A 16,887-nucleotide genomic window follows, 5' to 3' on the forward strand; every position below is an offset into this window, starting at 1 on the left:
CCTGGAAATTTTTAAATTTTAGCAGGTGTAATGTGTTTTTCTTGTGGTTGTTTTATTAAATTCGATTTATTGTTATAGCCTAAAATCTTGTCATCGTCAACGGCTTTGGTGACGTCGTCTGTGTCTTCGTGCAAAAACTTTCGAAATGCGACGAAGGAAGAATGAAACAAAACAACAAAGAAGTTAACAATAATGTTCTATATTTCGTCACTGACCATTACAAAGAGTTTCATAGTATGATATGAATGACGCAACTTTACGATATAATCTCTGTTATAAACTACATACATTTCATGTACATGTTTGAACATTTCGCAATAGATACAGTGATTCTTAAGATAAAGGCCATCCCCTCAGTCACTTCATATTGACCAAAGTACACGCATTTATCGGTAATGCAATAACAAAAGGCACAGGACTAAGCTTTGAAGGTATTAAAAACAAATACAAAGGGAAAATGAATGCAAAAATCGCGTTAATAGTGTCAAGTTTTGCTTGTGTTTTGAACACAGTTGGACTGGCTATACCCTACTGGCTTTATGCCTCCGCATCCAACTCCGGTGTGTCAGAAGAAATATACTTCGGGCTTTGGAAACTGTGCATAAAGGGGCAAGGCAGTGGACAAAGCATAAGCGGATGTTTTGGTTTTGATGAACGAGGACTGGACTTGCGTAAGTCGTCTATTCTTTGTTTTAAGTTTTACAATAATTGACTTTAATACTCATTTTGTATTTACCTATTTGTATATACATTAACATGTTCATTAAATTATTACGGAAGTGTTTTATTATAAATCACCATAGAACAACAATGTCTAGCCCAAAAAGTATTTTAAAAAACTTTTTTTTATGTTTCAAAAACTGAGTAAAAGAGAAGAAATTTATTTCAAAATATTCAATCATATCAGTGTATTAGATAGGATACAAAGTTGAGTAATTGATTTAAACTAAAACTTCTCCCATCCAGCTCTATAATCAAATTTATTTCAATATTCAGAGATATAAACACAAACAAAACCAGAACAACCAACAACGGACATCCACTTGTTTCCTTCAGCAATCAAAATATATCACTTGTATTTTTGTTTCTTTTCCAATCAGCCACGGTGATAATCACCACCCGGGCCGTGGAGATCATTGCTGTTGGTTTAATGTTCTCCGCAACATTATGGGCGGCCGTCAAAATCGCTCTAAAGAGGACTGTTCTCTACACCAAAATATCAGGCATCAAGTGCATCATTGCAGGTTAGGAAATCATCATGATCATTGCCTCATTGACTGTCTATGACACAGAAAGGATGTGTTGTGTTTGCCTAAAAGCTCTTTCCAAGTTTCAAAAGTATTGGCTAATGTTAGATGTGTTTTATTTGCTTCGATGACTAATGACTGTCTGTGACACAGGTTTGCCTTAATAACGGTGTCCATGTTTTAGAAGTATTTAATTAACTATGGTTTCGATGTATTTTATTTGACTTGACTTGTTAAAATGTAACACTGAATAAATAATTAATCGTTTTCGCCATATAAGCCATATAACATTGTTAGCAGTATTTTTCCATGCATGGATTACTTAGTAGGTGGTTAAAGGATTATCACTCATATGTTTGTTAGACATCTGTATGTATTGATTTAAATTATGAGCATCACTTTAAAGAACAGTGACAATGTTTTGGGAATGAAAGCAATGTTTGGATGCATTTGCTTCGATATCAGAGTATGTCCAAGCTGAATGTTTTTGTATATTATTATGATAATTATAACAGTTTGGTATTGGTCACATTTCAGGCGTTCTGGCTATCGTGGGATGTGTTCTATTTGCTATAAATGACGATGTAAAGAACTTGCTGAAAAACGGCCAACAAGTACATTTGCATGCTGGCTTTGCTCTATGCATCGTTGCGGGGATTGCTAGTCTTGTCGCGGGGGTCATATACATCATTGCCCGACCCCCAGAGCAGCAGACCGGCGGGGCGCATTCAGTTTATAACAAGTTCTAGGTTGTAAAGATGCATATACGTTATGTGTTAATATCGGTATATTATTGTAAAAAAATCATTTACATCTTTGTGTTGAAATTATTTTGTTTGTTTTTTCATTGAATTACTCTTTTTTGTCTAAAAGTAAAGCGTAACTCTGTGTACCATTTAAAACAAAATCCAGATACTGTTAGTTTTGAAAAGTAAAAGAGCCTGGTTAGCGCAGTGGCTAGCGCACTTGCTTCTCACCTAGGCGACCCGGGTTCGATTCCCGGCCTGGGCGCATGTGAGTATGGTTAGTGGTCACTAAGCCGAACAAGTTGGTTTTCTCCGGTATCTCCGGTTTCCCCCACAACAAAAGACCACATTCTCGCGTAAAATCGTGCCAACGAGAGTGATCAATATAATGTTGTAATAACTTGTTTAACAATCGTTGTAAAATAAATATGTTTAAACTAAAATTACTTTAGAACTTAGTATTTTAAGAAATTATATATTATGATTATAATGAATAAAAAAACGTTTTAAAAGTATGATTTTCGGCTATGGAAGATAATAACATGAGAGTTGTCTGTTTCGAACTGATGCCAAGATGACATAATCTTTCAATGTAATATAATATGCTTGAAATAAATATTCAGTGTGCTTGTGGGGTGAATGGGCGATATTTTTACGTGGGTGAGACGTTTTAGAGGTCGCTATATTTGTAGTTATAAGTATGAACTATTTTATATGTCCAACTCCCGGCAGTCGGTGCTTGTCGAAGAAGACTTCAAGAGGCTAGTATCAAGTGCGGATTCACACGTGTAGTATTGTCAGTAGTTTTTAAAGTTTTAATATGACATTTATGAAAAAACAAAAACAAATATAAGCCTTCGTGAAATATTACTTTTGGTACACTAGAGGTGGAAATGAAATCATCCTTTTCGGCACTTTGAACCAAACAGTCATCGACCACGAACTTTTTTATTCGTCATTTATTTGCGTTGAGTGAGTTAGTTCACTAGAAGAAGAAGTGGTACATTGAACCCGTATTAAAAACCGCATTATTGTGTTACATTATTAAATGTGTTTTTAGGGATGGCAACGAGTACCCGAGTACTCGATCGAACGTCCGAGTACTCGAGTACTCGGAAAAAAATTAAAAAAAATGTATAAAAATCACCAAATACACGATTTACAGATAAAATATCAGATCTGGTTAGTTGCCAAGAGGACAATTTACGGTCCCTCTAATCCCCGCTGTGTACACATTTGACCTCAATCAATTAGTTGACAGTTGTTGTGATAGTTGCAAACTGTCAACAAAGGACCCCTATTTCAAATAGCACAGATGTCAATTAGCGAAGTTTGGATAGCGGTACTTTCACCTACAGAATTCTATTGTATACATATTAGAGACCTTTCACCAAACAATGGACGCTAACGAGCAAAAGTGTATCGAGAATTGATTTCTAAATGGGTGTATTTTAACTATTTTTGCAATGAATATCCCAATTGATTGTTTGACATTTTAAATCAAGAATTATGAATATTAATGAGGCAAACAACAATAACACAGTACGAAAAACTATCATTTAAAAAAAAATGTAGAGTAAACAACTGAACTTCGTATTAAATTTTGTTCACTATTTTTATGTATGCTATTAATTTTCGTTCATTGTAATTCTGATTGTTGTTCATTTCTGCAGTGCAAACATGTATAAAATGAAACGAATAAGACAAATTAAAAGCCTGAAACAACATTTGTTTTCTTTTTATATCATATTTTGTTAAAATACGTAATGAAAGTTTACTTTAAAGGTGAAAATGACCAATACTACGACCAACGCACAATATACGTCATTAAAGATACATGTATACACAATCTTGTCTTTGCGAACACATAATCAATTTTTCCGAGTAATCGAGTACCCGAGTACTCGATCGAACGATTGTCCGAGTACTCGAGTATTAGTTTTACTACTCGTTGCCATCCCTAGTTTTTATATAATAGTTTACAAATGTTATTTTGTTGGCAATTACAATCTAATTTCCAAATCATAAAACCCTTATCTTCATTTGCAATGAGATGGGTTGAATACAACGTTCTCCATACATGTTACAATTATTAAAAAAAAAATACTTTATACAAATTAAAAACAAATTTGCCAGTTGATAAATTATCTTAATGAGATCAATACCCCATACCTCCGTACCATATGACCAACGGAGTAATGTGCCATTTTTGCAGCGGAGGTTTACCTACTTTGCAATGTCGTCAGTGCGCAAAGTGTAAGTGCTAACTGATACAGTTGATAAACATTGCAGCCGGTGTTACATAAGATTTCGGCCGCGTTTAATATTGAACTTAGGGGATACTTTTCAACGGACGACGTATCAATTTTTAACGTTGAGCAGTTAACAACGTTAACGTCTCCGACCGTTAATTAATGGCCTATTTGCGTGAAAAAATCACCCTCGTTGAAAATTGATCGATGGTGGTATTCAATATCAAACTTAGCCTATGGTCAACATCATTGATTTTATTACAACGCAATCCGATTGGCTACATCCAGCTTAAATCGAATTAAGACCAATATTGAATATCACACCAACTGTAGTCAGGTAATTTTTCAACGTCGAAAACTGACTGAGGGCAAGATACTTTTTACCATGCGGTACAGATTTCAATCGATGAACATTTTGTAATAGTTCACAAAAATCAACTGAGTCTATATTCAACATCATACTCGAAAGTTCCAGATTTTAATGAAAATCAGACTGTGAAACATACCTGAAATAATGTTTGTTTTACAAAATAATTTCATGTAAGAGTATGTAATATTTTGCGTATATTAGCAGTAAAACACAGGTATAAAATGCGGATATGAAAGGGAGAATACATATAAACATGAAAATTCCTCGCAGTTCTGGGTTTGACCTCATTGAAGCAACGGTGATGGCATAACAGTTCTATAAACAAGACGATTGTTGATGTTAGGCATCAAAGACGCGCCTGAATGGGTTTTATTGAATATTAATATATATCTATTGATGTTCATGAAACATTCTGATTAAGTTTCATGAATATTAGACCAAACATAATGCCTCTAGTGTGTTCCAGATTGGACCTAGTCATCAGTTTTTGACCCCATGTGACCAACTCTTACAAGCGGTCGATATTTCATCAAGGGGTACATTCTGACAAAGTTTGAATATAAAAAAAATCCGAATAAACACGGACATAGCCGAACTATGACGGTTTAATCAACTTTCTAGATCGTAGTTACTCGGTCGTCTCCGGCATGCGTAAATTATTTAGACTGGTACCTTGCATTATCACCGATAAAATTATTGGTGTCGGGTCGATTCGGCCGAGATATCATTTCGGCCTGATCCTTTTCGGCCTACTTTTATTCATTAATATTTGTTTTAAATCGTGTAAATTACGCTTTGAACTTTCATTTTATATCAGTTAAATTTAAATAGTGTTAATTTCGTTATTGCGACTTATATTTGTTAGTAAAATCGTGTGAATTAAGCTTTGTACTTCCATTTTATATCACTTAAATTTAAAATAGTCAATTAATGTCGTGTTAAGGCACTTATATTTGTTATCAAATGCATAATTTAAACTTTTATTCACAATATGCCCGAAAATTCTCACATGCTTATTTACTACCATAAATATATCGTTTTCACAAAAAGTAAATTTCTATAATAACGAACTCGTATGACCGGCGACCAGTCATTACAAAAACACAAAGAATAACTTTTTTAATTTCCTGTTTTAAACATTAGGCTTATTCGTTTTATATGACGTTTTGGAAGTTTTACACGCATCAAAACGGTTATTGACGACAAATTTTAAGTAAAGTTGAATAAGAGTTGATATCATTAACAAATCTTTTTTTTTCATAACTAAAATTTATCCGTATACACTTCCCCATTGACAATTGCAAATATGTATCCCTATAGACGCGGCCTCCAGGCCGCTTCTAATAATGAAATCCCCAGAAAGGAAGTCTCATTTTTAACTGCTTGATGTCTGATAATTTATCAAAATGCTAACTAGTTTGGCTTTAAGAATCAGAATATTTAAGGTTCATGGCAAATTCAACGGTGTCGGGTCAAAAAGGCCCAGTACCAAAAAGGTCCAACCTAGATAGGCCCACTTTGAAATCAAAGAAAACACCATGTTGTGTTGGAAGGGGGTTGAATTTACTAGGATTAGCAGTGTATGCCTTAAATAAGGTGGTAATGATGAAAATTATAATGACCCACTTCTGGTTAGAGATAGCTAGGAACGTCTTCGGGTGTAAATGATTTTTTTTAAAGTTATTGTTATTGTGTTATACCATTCACAAAAAAGTATAAACTGACGTACAGTTTGCAAAAACGCTTTTTTGAAAATAACGCTGGTTCTGTATCCCGATAATATATCGGCGATATTTCATATTTTTGCTTTACTAAATTCAAGCAATGTTTTGAATTATTATAATTTAGTTTTATGAATGAAACTCGTTGATATCATAAAATAAATGACGATTAATATCCACACTTTATTCTTTATGACTGGTGAAAATGAATTATTTCACTGTAGGCTAATCGCACTGGTGAACATAAAATTTAAAAGTTCTCATCAGATAGCTACACTGAAATCAATACTTTAGATAAATCAATACTAACGTTAAATCACACATCTGCAGGCGCGTAGCTGCTTATACGCGAGTACGCGGCTGAATCCAAGTGATTCTGACATGAATATTTTTTAATCAGCCAAAGTTGTATTATGCGTACTTGCCCACACTGTCCATTTCCCAGTACTAAATATTACACATTAGAACGCCCAGAATGCACCAGATTGCACCATGGGTTTCAAATATATTCGAGGGGGGGGGGCATGCCCCCGATTCCCCGTACCACAATTATAAATCCACATGAATAGAGGGCTAGCTACGCTCTTGATCTATTGGTACATTTATGTACCGTTACCGGAAATATCACCGCAAATTTAAAATCGTCTATATATGTATGTTGAACATACTCGATAACCTTTTCCATTTTAATTTAATTTGGAAAGAAAAGATGACGTGTAATGCAAAGCGTAAGACACATATAACTTCACAAAATTATAAATGGAATAAAACTAGTGTATAAAATTTACCGTTAGAGGGGAGTTCATTACTTGGAAATTATTGTGCATTAATTGCTCTCATTTTTTTCGTATTTTACTATTACGGAAAAATGACAGTAATATGGCTAATTATCTTAGCCATTCCGTGCGTCTCTGCATACTACGAAGATTCTGATTTTGACGAAGAAGGCGTGACCAAGGAATTTTTGAGCTTTGACGTAGATGACAGGCAAATTCGTTATGCCGAACTTGTGGTATGTGCTTCTAGAAAAATATTTTTTTGTTGTTTTTTACCGAAGGAAAGAAACAATAGTATTTAAATAGGGCTCATTTTTTGTTATGAACCATTACGCCTAGAGCCTAAAACTTTGCTCTTGTTGGATGTAAGTAAATACGAGACCCCATCAGCGGCACGGGTAAATTTTTTGGCCTTTTTAAAATGACACATGTACTGTTGTTCTCCATCCTTTTTATCCTTTTTACATGAGGTTGATTCATATCAGGCCATACAAAATGTTTAGCGTCCGCGGACGGATAGGTTTTTGGGCTTCCCGATAAAAAAACAGCACATTTTATATCAGATCAACGATCTTGCTGATGTTTTTTTCCACTTTAAACTATAATTCCAAATCCAGAATACAAGTGTCAACAGCATGCTTCATACTTTGTGAAAGTATTCTTGGCATTTAAGATTGACCACAATTAATAATATTGTTTTAATATTCCAAAAAGAATGACAAAATGTCGGAAACAATGGTTCTTATGAATGATACCGAGTTTAATTTGAAAGAAATGCGCACAAAACACGGTATTTCTACCTTAAGAGACTATAGTATACCACAGTTAATCTTTTAGCATTCACCAATCATTTAATATTTTTGCGCCTTCTGCTATTAAATACACGGTTACAATCTTGTTATCAGTAATTAATACTTTTCCATAAATGCATTATTTAGTAATTAGTTTATCAGTCAAAATCATGGCGATGTGTGTTATACATGTGTATGTATTGATTTTGAATAAGAGTGTCACTTTAAGTACAAGTTTTATCTGAACTTATTTTGTATGGAAATCTATCATTAACAATTGCAAATGCTCCAGGATGGACCAAGGAGACTCTTAAATATCTATATTCAACATAGGATGCCACTCATTTAGTATTCGTGTTTTCGGGGGCTCATTTATTTTTTCATAATAGCTTATGATACTTGTTCGTGCTAAGGGTTGACGCTACGCATAAAACGATTTGATAAGACATCGACAATTTTTGATGAATACGTTTATAAATTCAGCCAAGCGCTTGTCTAAAATACATGGTCTGTCATTTTACTCCGTGTTGAGCCCAGTGATTCTGCGCTTATAGACATGACAACGAATACAATGGTTCATTCGGAAATCCTCGGCCATTTCTATCGAAAACAACCTCGGATGTATGCCGGTACATCAGTTGAAGTAGTTCGTAAAATTTTGAATTATATCATTAATTAAATGTAGTGTTTTATAGTTGTATTTATTGATCTAAGTTAAAATTGATTGCCAGTGAAGTGTATTATTGCAAGCATAATTAGGATCCTCAAGAGTTAAGTCATAAAGTTTAACTGCTAAATAAAATTACTTCGCGATCTACTTGCAGCGGACTTAAACGTACCACTTTTTGAGTCATTCGGAACTCTTCGGCCATTTTTATCGAAAACAACCTCGGATGTATGCCGGTACATCAGTTGAAGTAGTTCGTAAAATTTTGAATCATATCATTAATTAAATTTAGTGTTTTATAGTTGTATTTATTGATCTAAGTTTAAATTGATTGCCAGTGAAGTGTATTATTGCAAACATAATTACGATTCCCAAGAGTTAAGACATAAAATTTAACTGCTAAATAAAATTACAACGCGATCTACTTGCAGCGGACTTAAACGTAACTCTTTTTCAGTATGTAAACCGTCCAAATTCATCCGAGGTTGTTTTCGAAAAAAATGGCCGAGGAGTTCCGAATGCTTTTTGAGTATGTAAACCGTCCAAATACATCCGAGGTTGTTTTCGATAAAAATGGCCGAGGAGTTCCGAATGACAATGGATATCACTAAAGCATGATTAGTGCACTGCCACCTTTAAAGTTATCAGTTACTATGATGCCTCTTATTACTTATTTTTTCAAGGTAGCGACACACGGGTGCAAAATAGATCGGCTGGAGAACGTGATAGCTTTTATGAAAGAAGATCTTCCAACATTGTATCCTTAAAAAATAAAAGCTCAGTAAAAATAGGAGCTCTAACAATCCACAGACAACCCATAACTCCAACTAGCTTTCGAACTTGATTATGAATAATTTTAGGAAAAAAAATCACGTGACAACAAATGTGAAGGACCATGGTGAAATTGACACAACAAAACTTATGTTTTCATATTTTCTTTAAAAACGGGAATCGAGAGCATTTAAAAACGAATTTCGAATCGGCGATGCAGACGACCACAAAATCTATATAACTTGCATATATACAATTTTGGGGGTTTTTTTTCAAGGTGAACTTATGTTTTTGAAGACACTCGTAAAATGGCTCGTATAAACGAACTTGGTGTGTCAAGTCAAAACTGGTTCTGTAAATGTTGCTTTTAAATTTAAGACTGTTTTACACTTGTTATTTATTACTACACATACGGCTTCGACAGTGCGTGTATACCACGTGATAAATTGCGTCATAAATGCTACGTCGGAAGGCAACATTTTGCTTCGAATGCAGATTTAAACAAAGATATCTTCACTATTTCTTCACCACTTTTAATAAAACTTAGCGCAGTCTACGCCTCTAACGGAGCCCCTCATTCGATCTTTTACCAGAGTTTGATTGAGGGCTTAGTTTCTTAAAGCACTTCGACAGACCGTTTCACAAAGCGGCCGTCTGACGAAGCACTGTAAAAACATTATTTTGGAAACACGTATGTCAAAGTGTTTGATCAATATTTAAAACTAATCACCTTACCAGACTCCGTTAATAAAACGAAGGCGGGGATCTTTAAGCGGCATAGACAGCCCTTAGTTGTATTTAAAATGGTGTAGTAAAAGAAAAGTTATCTTTGATTTAAGTCTTCATTTTAAGCAAATTGCTGCCCGCCGACGTAGCATATATGACGTAATTTATCACGTGGTATACACACACTGTTTGAACGGTTATTCATCTTCTTCCTCCTATAAATTTATCCTTAACAAATGAGAGCAATGACGTACAGCTCAAATTCAGGGATATGACGCCTCGAATATACTTCAATAATCAAAATGATGAACCTGTAGAGGTATGTTATTTTTCTAGAATAGGCAATTTGCTCTGAAGTGAAAGCCAGTAATTTTGAATTAATCAAATATGAAGCTTTTTTGTTAAATTTTGAGAAAAAAACAACAATCATTTTTGTTATTTAAAAGGTTGGGAATACATTTAATTATCAGTCAAACTCATATTCTCTGGGTCTGACATCATAAACGTATATGGTATGTTCTAACTACCGAGGATGGTAGCTGATGATTGGTGAGTTGAACTGTTTGACTTTATGAACATTTGTTTTCAACTCCAGAGAGTGATAATATACTCAAAGATGCCGTTTGAAGTGAGGAGAGAGCTGATTGTTCGAGGGTTCCTTCGAGTTGCCGACCATCCCGATGGAAGCAGAGTCTATTACACGCAAGACTTCGATAACCGGGAAAGTGTACCGGTCCCGTACCCGATTAATCCGCGTTATAAACGTCGCGACCAGCTGCCCGACGGGATATGGAAATGGTAGCCGGGGAATATCGTCTGAGTAAATGTGTTGAAATGTTACAATATCAAAATACACGAACTGTAAAAACTTTCACAATTGTTTCGTGTTTTGTCCTTTTCTTTCAAACAGCATCATCTACTTTGAAATCACAGGACGTATATATGTCGAAAGTCGATGCCCATGATGCCGCTATTTATAAAATACGCAGGTTAACAAGATGCATTCGGAATATCTCGGTCATTTTCCATCGAAAAAAATGTTCTCGGTTGAAAATGGCCGAGGAGTTCCGATTAAGCAAGATGGCCAAGGGACACTCATAAGGCCAAAAAAAAATAATACCTGTGTATCCGGTAACCCGATCGACCCTATTTTTTCCTCGCCGACCCTAATCTTTTTTTTTTAAATAAAAGTAAAAAAAAAAAATCTATCGTAAAATATATATATATATATATTTTTTTAATATATCGTCATTATTTTCGTTGTTTGTCTTTCTATGTCCTCGGAGAATAAACTTTCATACCTTATTATGTATTAACGAGACGCTATGTCAACAGGAAAACAAAATGGCGGAGGGCGAACTCTGTCCGATATCTTCAAATTGGCAAACGCATGTTTACGGTCCAAACACGTGATTAATCACAAGTGACATATTTTGCTGTCTTTAAAATGAAAAAAAAGGATTATAGCTCGCGGTGTAATTTATCCATGATGTCCAAAATAAAACTTACTTTTTTACGATTAGGATTTGCGTATATCATGCAGGCTTCTTACGGTTAGGCTTTGCGAATTCATGCAGGCTAACTGCCAGGTTCCAATACACATTTCATTAATCGTTACATTAATTTATCCGCAATTATCAATGGTTATTTATTTCGCCTTATTTTAAGTCAAGTTTCAAGTCAAGTTTCCTTTATTTCACTCATTCCAATACAATCATGGATAAATGAGGTAATATCAAATGATAAATGTCACAAAGGCAAACGAGTGAAATGGGTACATTTAAAGGTTTGTTTTCTAATAAGTCCCATCAACTGAAATCCAAACAAAAACCTTCGAAAGTTAATGACACAATGAATGTGTCGGCTGCAGATCAAACGGTACAATTTGTGACGTCAGAGCACGAGCGGTGATAATATCAAAGGCGCATGGCTATGGTTTGTATTTAATTCGGTCAGTCGGATACCCTATAATCCCATTTGATTGCCAGGAGTTCGCCTAGGCTGGTAAGAAAATACCATACGATCGAAAAAAATAATAATCAATAAGTGTCGTCTGGGAATCTTATAACAATGACCGAAACGTTTTAATGTACTATAAATATGAATGAAACTTTGATTGTACGAAAAAAAGATAAGTAAAATAAATCCATATCCACATTTACTTGTTCTATTTTAAACCTACCTCCTCATGAAGGCCTAGTCTAAGGAGCTCACAGTTGACAAGAAAATTTTCCTCAAGCAAATTAACAAATTTAGTTGATAATTGACTGTTTGGGTAGAACATTATCACAGATTTGTAGAAATTGAAGTGATTGATTTGTTGTAAAAACCGATCGCGACTTATAAACGAGTATTGTATACAAAAAACACCAGATTTCATGGGCAAAATTGGCGGGAAAATACGGTAGTCGAAGGTAAGGAAATGATTTCAGACATTAAACAATGCTGTTCTTCTCAGACTTTTTGTAAATAATGAAACGCTTAGATATAACATCATTGATCTGATTCAACAGAAAATTGCATGATATGGAAACTGTTAAAAAAAAAAAATCCCGACCGACCGACCTTATTTTTTTTCGCCATGTTACCGGAAACACAGGTATTTTTTTTTTGGCCTAACATTGATTTCGTTCTGGAATATAAATATGTTGCGAAGATGCACTCAATGTCTTTATAATAGTTCAATGCTAGTCCTAGTTTTAGTTTACACACGTGCAATTTAGCTCGATTGTGCAGACAGCCAATAGCTGCTGAATGATTATGAATCATTCTCGACGTCCGTTTCCTGGGCAGAAACCAGTACTGTGTCATTTTTAAGGGGTCACGAGAAAGTACACCTTGTGGGGTCGACCCTACAACCTCTTTTGTGAGAGGCGGACAACACCACTGGAACCTTCACACCCTGGTGGAGTCGAACCCACAACGCCTTGGGGATTAATCTAAGCGCACTAGTTTTGTTTGGGTATAAGTTTTGGAATATTTACATTCTTAAGATTTAAAAATTCTTAAGACAATAAAAGGAAATTATCTTTATGCTAATCAAGATGAACTTATTTTTGTTCAGTGAAATCAAGTTAACTTTATGATAATCAAGATGAAATTATTTTTGTTCAGTGAAATCAAGTTTACTTTATGATAATCAAGATGAACTTATTTTTGTTCAGTGAAATCAAGATTAAGTAAACAAGTACTGTGTCCGATTAAATAAGACAATCGATTGGCTTATTGAAAAAAGCTACTTAAGCCCGCTACGCTTAAGAACTTTCGAGAAATTAGGGCCCGGTTTTCAGTCCTGTTCATTTGATTTTATTGTTTGGAAAATCCTCTCGTCTTGTCACCCACAACTTCAGTACTGTCGTTGCTTTTTTCATCTGGTTTCTGATTAAATATAATAAATTATATGATTCATCTGGTTTCTGATTAAATATAATAAATTATATGAAGACCTGACTTACTTAGTATAACTTTATAATTGAAGTACACAGATACATCACAAATGGAATAATGTCGATGTGCATGAGACAAAGTAACACTTTATGAAGGAGAAAAATACCATTATAATACTGTTTTATTACTAATATATAGCATATCATATGACCACATATTGTATAAATGCAACAGGGTCATAAATTTTAATTGATCATATAAACTCAAACACAAATCACCCATCTTTGGCAATTTGTCGACAAGTTTTAGAGCCGGTGTTGCGTGCTTTTTTACAAAATATATTGTCACATGTAAGGTGTCTACCAAGTTACATAAGAATTAATTGAAGGGCTTTTTTCTAATATGGCTTACAATAACGTTTTTGAAAGTCGACGACGATGTCACCGAAGATGGCCAACTCGATCTGCAGACTGGCCAATGGGCAATTACCATACCGTAACCCCACCCCACCCCCCCAAAAATCAAAAACAAACAAACAAACAAAACGTATCTCCCTACTGCGTGTCGCCCCTGTATACAGCCACGTTTTTATCCGTCTCGTTCAGTCTAACTTCGTACAGCAACCCAGTTGGAAGCAGCTCAATCAAGCGTTCCCAGATATATACAGCAATATTCTCCGCCGTACTGACACGTTCCCGGAAGTAGGGCACGTCCTTGTCAATGTTACGGTGGTCCAGTGTTACCATAATCGCCTTTTCCATAACTACTTTTAGGTCAGCGATGTTCATCACCATTCCTGTTCGTGAATCGAGCGGGCCACGTACTGTGACCTTGACCTTGTAATTGTGACCATGCCCGTTGGTGTTATTACATTTACCAAATATTTCGCGGTTTTCTTCATCTGTGAGCCCCGGGGCGTGGAGGCGATGGGATGCGGAAAAGCTCTCGGTCCTGCTAAGATACACAATGGGCTGCCCGACCGTTCCAGACATCTAGCCGCTTGGTTTTGTGCAGGAGCTTTGCTGGACCTATATTTAAGTGAAAAATACAGTCGAATTTTATTGAAGTATAAACTTAAAGGTTCTGAATGGAAATATGTTTCAATTAAAGCTCTTTTCAATGTTTTGCCCCATGTGGACTGTTAAGTACAAAAATTGTCAAAAGACTATGACGGCCATGAAGGTGGATTGGTGGACATACATGTACATAAACAAGCTGCATTTGCGATACTTCCGTATACATCTCACACGCATAAGAATACGTGAGTATTAATAAAACAATTCGTATATGAGAGGGCAACTTTACACCAATGTATGAACAAGCTTTAAGTTTATCTTTGGTTTTACTCTCGACTTATTTTAAACAATTTAAATTTCATGTTTCAAAAGATAAAATACATATTTTTTCATGTAATTTTAAGTAAATTAAGTAAAACACTAGACAGCAAAGTCTGCCTTAGGCGACTATAAATTAATTGCTAGATTTACATCCCCGTGGATTTGTATTTTCCGGAAACGGCGTTTATTCATGCCGGTGTCGATTTAAACAGTTACATGTAAAAAAGAGAGACTTATAATAATGGCGTTTGTGGTTCGTCTAAGGAAACACATGTATATATGGTCCCTTATGCAAAGAGAGGAGCGTAAATACATGTTCAAAGGTGAAAAAATTCCAGGCCCTAGTCTCCTTGGCCTAGTGGTTAAGGCATCCGCCTACGGAGCGGGAGGTCGTGGGTTCGATCCCTGGCCGCGTCATACCAAAAGACGTTAAAAATTGGTACAAGTAGCTCCCTTGCCTGGCGCTTGGCATTTAAAGGATAGTGCTTGGAAAAGTGGTGTACTCAGTACTGGTTTAACCCAGGAAAGTTGTACCCCGTGTATCGGTGCTTTACACCTAGCACGTAAAACAACCAAGGGGTCTCTTCGAAAAAGAGCTAGGGTATCGCACCCGGACTTCCTTGTATCCCACCACTGTCTCTTCAGCATGCTGTCCCTTCAGCAAAAACAAAGGACCCCGTTGGAAATAAGTGCTTGCACTTTCACGGGTTATCCTTGACCACAAGGTCTAAAGAAATACATACATAGTCTCAGTAAAATGAAAGACGTTTATGGGATATATGAAATATGGGATTCTTCTTCTAATTCCTAACGTCGTGACGGATTTGCCATATAAAAATAGTAAAAAAATCCGTCCACGTACAATTATTTAGACTACCAACGCCCCATTTAAAACAAATGGATGAAAACTAGCAATTTATTTAAATTGGCCTTCAGCAAAATATATACTTTAATATTTTATGTAAGTTAACTAGTGCAAACTACTTTTTAGTACTACACATGTTAGTATTAGTATTACCTGGAAACATGTATACCTATGTTCATTTGAATATCTTGAACGATGTTCGAGATATGGCAAAGGACAAATACTTCGCTTTGAGTCTTTAAATGAATTGAATTAATCAGACAGACTGAACACGTACGTGTAACACTATATCTTGCAAAAACGGTATATTAAATTCTGAATAGAAGTACACAAATGGTATTTACAAATATAAATACAGTTTTGTGAATTATAATTCAATAACAAAGTTCTACAGTACAACTACATGTAAAAGTGAATTAATGTTAACAGCTTTACCAACCTTATTTTGAGCGAGACGACATTAAACCACACATTTTATCCACATGTGTTATACAAAACAATCTTGATAGAGTGTTTAAATACATGCTGGTTCATATTTATAAAACTGTGACATTTACAATCGTTCGTATAATCTCCCTGTGTGAAGACCAAGGCTAATATTGTATTGTATGCAAGCTTCAGTAAAAAGCTTGATCGATATTTACAGAGCAGAAATCCGATAGACTCCTGCAGACAAAGCTAATGGCTGTTGGTTTAGGTTCATGGCATCTTTATGCAACATGTAGGTGTTCTACATGTATGCTGTATTTGTATTTCATTTTGCGTTGTATTTACGCAAAACATTAACTTTAACGCATGAATGTCCGTGGGAACTCCTTTAAACGTTCGCCGCAACGAGTATACGATCAATTTCGAGAGGAATTGAATACAGCCGGTTTATATATACAAGCTATTAATGTCATTTTATGTTGACAGTACTATTACCACTTTTGTATTATGTCATTTGTATATGTTTATTTATACATTGCAATAATATTGCAATAATCCATAATATTATACACACTGTTGTAATTAACCTTCTGTATTATGTATATATGTTTTGCTCTCCAACCTGGAGGAATAAAAGATATCTATCTATCTATCTATCTATCGGACGTTGATGTAATTTGTAATCAGAAACACAATTTCCCAATTCTTTTCCATTGCAAACCTTCGTAAAGAAGTATCATATCAATCAGTGTCTGCTTTAAACTAACGTCCTGTAATAATTCATGTTTAATGTTGAAATGTT

The 16,887-nt window shown here is 35.1% G+C and overlaps 3 protein-coding genes across 3 annotated transcripts; 2 read left to right on the forward strand and 1 right to left on the reverse strand.

Annotated features, from left to right (window-relative positions):
• The first annotated feature begins 377 nt into the window (after positions 1–377).
• LOC128232795 (uncharacterized) lies at positions 378–2,115 on the forward strand. The gene is made up of 3 exons (XM_052946531.1): positions 378–671; positions 1,101–1,244; positions 1,785–2,115. Exons 1-3 carry the CDS (start codon positions 458–460, stop codon positions 1,994–1,996), a joined length of 570 nt encoding a protein of 189 aa, XP_052802491.1. The 5' UTR covers positions 378–457; the 3' UTR covers positions 1,997–2,115.
• Positions 2,116–7,173: 5,058 nt separating this feature from the next.
• On the forward strand, positions 7,174–10,879 carry LOC128230524 (uncharacterized). Its single transcript, XM_052942855.1, has 4 exons — positions 7,174–7,348; positions 9,254–9,327; positions 10,311–10,386; positions 10,663–10,879. Exons 1-4 carry the CDS (start codon positions 7,205–7,207, stop codon positions 10,867–10,869), a joined length of 501 nt encoding a protein of 166 aa, XP_052798815.1. The 5' UTR covers positions 7,174–7,204; the 3' UTR covers positions 10,870–10,879.
• A 2,738-nt stretch (positions 10,880–13,617) lies between these two features.
• LOC128232339 (6-pyruvoyl tetrahydrobiopterin synthase-like) lies at positions 13,618–16,229 on the reverse strand. Its single transcript, XM_052945840.1, has 2 exons — positions 16,096–16,229; positions 13,618–14,482 (listed from the first exon to the last, which is right to left on the reverse strand). Exon 2 carries the CDS (start codon positions 14,444–14,446, stop codon positions 14,009–14,011), a length of 438 nt encoding a protein of 145 aa, XP_052801800.1. The 5' UTR covers positions 14,447–14,482; positions 16,096–16,229; the 3' UTR covers positions 13,618–14,008.
• Between the last annotated feature and the right edge of the window lie 658 nt (positions 16,230–16,887).

This window comes from Mya arenaria, chromosome 4 (genome assembly GCF_026914265.1).
Source record: "Mya arenaria isolate MELC-2E11 chromosome 4, ASM2691426v1".
Classification (NCBI taxonomy): domain Eukaryota; kingdom Metazoa; phylum Mollusca; class Bivalvia; order Myida; family Myidae; genus Mya; species Mya arenaria.